The sequence below is a fragment of the Nylanderia fulva genome, unplaced genomic scaffold (assembly GCF_048542155.1).
Source record: "Nylanderia fulva isolate GAGA-0341 unplaced genomic scaffold, ASM4854215v1 Scaffold238, whole genome shotgun sequence".
Taxonomy (NCBI): Eukaryota; Metazoa; Arthropoda; class Insecta; order Hymenoptera; family Formicidae; genus Nylanderia; species Nylanderia fulva.
The window spans coordinates 165,416-169,224 of NW_028190302.1; the positions used below are offsets into that span (position 1 = coordinate 165,416).

A 3,809-nucleotide genomic window follows, 5' to 3' on the forward strand; every position below is an offset into this window, starting at 1 on the left:
TTTATCTTGTTTCTGTTTAACTCATAGATCGCGTACATTTTCCCGATCGTCTTTGCTATGTGACCGGTTATTCCAACGACGGTTATTTTATCATTGTGGATTTCGGTCGCGCCTTTTAAGTGTTTCACTTTTATTAATAAAATCGTGGCTCCTAACTCGTACAGCATGTTTACTTTGCCGTACTTCGCCTCTCGCATGGGCAGAGTAATTATATTTAAATTCGCTCTCTCTTTCTCGGCGTTCGGCGCACGTGTGTCACCTGATACTCGAGCGCGCGAGTCTTCTTAATCTTATCTAAGCGTTATCCGTCTTCATCGCTGCTACGTTCGGAATCGGAATTTCTCTCCTGCCGGATTCTTTGATTATCTATTTTATTAATACTTCGCGGGTTTTTTCGATTCTCTGGTTTGTTCCGTGGGAGCGTTTTATTTTTCGGTCGCCCGTTTAACTCCCAACATTTTTCGCGGTTATGTCCACGCTTCTTGCAATAATTGCAAAATTTTTCGATAGCGGATACGCGCGAGAATTTTTCAGTAGGTATACTATGGGGGTTCTAACTCAGGGGCAATGAGGGGGGTGCGGGGCGGGAGGGAATCGGGGGCGAGGGGGGTGACGTCACGCGGGGGGAGGGGGTCTTATCAGTAGATAAGCTTATCTTTGTTTATAAACATATCAGATAACCTGATAAGGGGATCATGTTACCTGATAAGGGGATCATGTTACCTGATATATTCATAAACAAGATAAGATAAGGGGATCATGTTACCTGATATGTTCATAAACAAGATAAGATAAGATAAGCGGCGTCTTTGAGCGGTATCAAAGTTTTCATAAATTTTCTCCGAAAATCCAAGATAAGATAAGCTAAGTTTTCGAATCCAAGATAAGCGGCGTCTTTGAAAGGTATCAAAGATACGCTGCGTCTATGAGCGGTATCAAAGTTTTCATAAATTTTCTCCGAAGATAAGATAAAAATTCTGCGAATGGCTGCCGCCGTTTCAGGCCGAGCGCCGACAATCGGATATCTATTACTAAGGGGGTTGCGTTTCTTCATCTAAATTTGATAAGATAAAAATTCTGCGAATGGCTGCCGCATTTCGAGCGCCGACAATCGGATATCTATTACTAAGGGGGTTGCGTTTCTTCATCTAAATTTGATAAGATAAAAATTCTGCGAATGGCTGCCGCAAAATCCAAATCCAAGCCGAGCGCCGACAATCGGATATCTAAGTTTTCTCCGAAGATAAGATAATTCTGCGAATTACTAAAAACAAAAGGTTTGCCGACAATCAAGCGGGTTGATCCGTACAGGTTGCGACATGTCAATCCGATCCGGCGTGTCTTGCCGACGGGGTGAAATTTATCTATGTATTTCTAAGAATTATCAGCGATATCTAAATTTTCTCCGAAGATATCACACAAATATTTCTCGCGAATTAACAATTGCATCATCATCCCCACGAACAAAGGGATGATCGGGATATATAATGAGGACCGATGCAGCTGCCGGACCATAGTACCACTGGCGAGCGCACGCTTCATTCGAGGTGCAAGAAAAAAAAGTTTAGTGTGCAAAGAAGTTGTTTTTTGTAATAAGTGTGAAAAAAGTGAATTTTTTACAAAAAATGGAGAACGTTGAGCGCGACCTGTTGGAGCGTTCCCGCCAAGTTGCTAACTTGGGCGAATATTTCGGATGGCTGCAAGAGTGCGAAGAATTTATCGAAGAGCTGGAAGAACGCAGCCGTGCCAAGCGTCCGCGTCTCTCGATTGGACATAGACAATCTCTGGTGGCGAGAATAGCGCGATTCGAGGGTGCAAAGGTGCGCTTGCAGAGACGGTATGTCGGTGAATCCATGCCTAGTGGCGGCGGATTCAGTGGCGGCGGCAATAACGCGCAAAGACTAGTTTGGCGCGAAATCGATACGGCGTTCGATAGCCGTATACTGACCGGCGTGGTAATTAACGCAGACCACATCGAACCGCGTCAGTTTTTGGAAAATGCCGCAGACATTGTAGTCGAGAACGTGGAGAATGTGCTGCAGAGACACATCAGTGTAAAAGTGAACACTGTTTTCAACGGTGAATTTGTGTCCGGTGACAAGCGCGCCAATAAAAGTATTAACACGAGAATCTTTGAACTCTTTCGCACGTCCGATGTACGCGAGTGGTACGAGCGCCGCGTAATCGAGCCCACGCTAGCATCGCTAGAAGAGTTCCAGGAACGCGATAGCGGCTGGGCATTGTCGCGGATAATAGATTTGACAGTGAATGTAAATAAGTACAATCCAATGCGCGCGGGATGTCATGTCAAATTACCGCAAAAAATTATGGCAAAGAGAGCGGTGGTTAATGTGCAATCAGCGGACAAAGCGTGTTTCGCATGGTCGGTGGTGGCCGCTCTTTACCCTGCTGAAAGAAACACGGGTCGAGAATCCTCTTATCCACATTACACAACAGTGCTGAATCTCCAAAACATTGAGTTTCCAGTGACTGTGAATCAAATTAAAAAGTTTGAACTTGCAAACGACATCTCCGTGAATGTGTACATCATCGAGAACGAGAACATTGTCCCGTTGCGTCTTTCGGAAAAAAAGGACAGGCACGTCAATCTGCTGTACGTGGAGGACGAACACGGGCATTTCGCGTGCATAAAAAATCTGTCTCGTCTCGTGAGCTCGCAACTGAGCAAACACAAATGTAGAAAATTTATTTGCGATCGGTAAGTATATAGTAAACTTAAATTATATTTAAAATATTTCTAATTAAATTTTTTATTTTTATTTTTTTTTACAGATGCCTACATTATTTCTATTCTGAGGACCAGTTGCAGGCGCATACGGAAGATTGCGGGAAACTGAACGACTGCGCTATCCGGTTGCCGAGCGACAAGGACAAGTGGCTCAGCTTCGACAACTACACGAGGAAAGAGCGGCTGCCGTTTGTAGTGTACGCCGACCTCGAGTGTGTTTTGGCAAAGACCGAAGATGCCAAAAATCATCAACACCATCAAGTGTTCAGCATCGCATACTATGTACAGTGTTCGTACGACAGTTCGTTGTCCGCGTACAATTCCCGCCGTAGTGTCGATTGCGTCGCATGGTTCGCCGAACAGCTTAAAAATTTAGCAATCCGCGTAAAAAATATTTTAACGACCAATGTCCCCATGGTAAATTTAACGCCTGACGAGTGGTTAAAATTTCGCACCGCGACGCATTGTCACATTTGTGAAAAACCGTTTGACGAAGACGATACACGCGTCCGCGATCATTGCCACCTCACCGGGCGGTACAGGGGTCCTGCGCATTCAAATTGTAACTTAAATTACAAAGAATCATTTTGTATCCCTATAGTCTTTCACAATCTGTCCGGCTACGACGCACATTTTATTATCGAGGACATAGCCACAGCGTTCGAAAGGGAAATCGAATTACTGCCGATAACAAAGGAAAAATACATTTCATTCTCGAAAACTGTTAGATTGACGCAAGATAACAATTCGAAAAATCATATTAAATTACGCTTTATCGATTCGTACAAGTTTCTCAGTGCTAGTCTCGACAAATTAGCGTCATTTTTGGATAAAGAAAAAACTAAAAATTTTACAATAAAAATAAAATATCGACGGCCATCGGAGCCTGTGCGGATGACATGCACAAAATTAATAAATTAAAATGAGATCTCAAATCAAACTCATTTATTAAATTCTTAACGTTTCGACCCACTTCGGGTCTTCTTCAGTAGCTGCAAAATACAAAGAAACAAAAATAGAAGATAATCGGTACAATCAGAAAAAATTTTAAAAAAGTATA

General features: G+C 43.1%; 1 protein-coding gene across 1 annotated transcript; it reads left to right on the forward strand.

The window, feature by feature from the left end:
* The first annotated feature begins 1,591 nt into the window (after window positions 1-1,591).
* Window positions 1,592-2,743, forward strand: LOC146723070 (uncharacterized). Its single transcript, XM_085483216.1, has one exon. The coding sequence runs from the start codon at window positions 1,626-1,628 to the stop codon at window positions 2,721-2,723; it is 1,098 nt and encodes a 365-aa protein (XP_085339342.1). The 5' UTR covers window positions 1,592-1,625; the 3' UTR covers window positions 2,724-2,743.
* Window positions 2,744-3,809: the final 1,066 nt, after the last annotated feature.

What these genes read in the sequence shown, in the direction of transcription:
- LOC146723070 (XM_085483216.1), top strand. Translation starts at nt 1,626, where the DNA reads ATGGAGAACGTTGAGCGCGACCTGTTGGAGCGTTCCCGCCAAGTTGCT.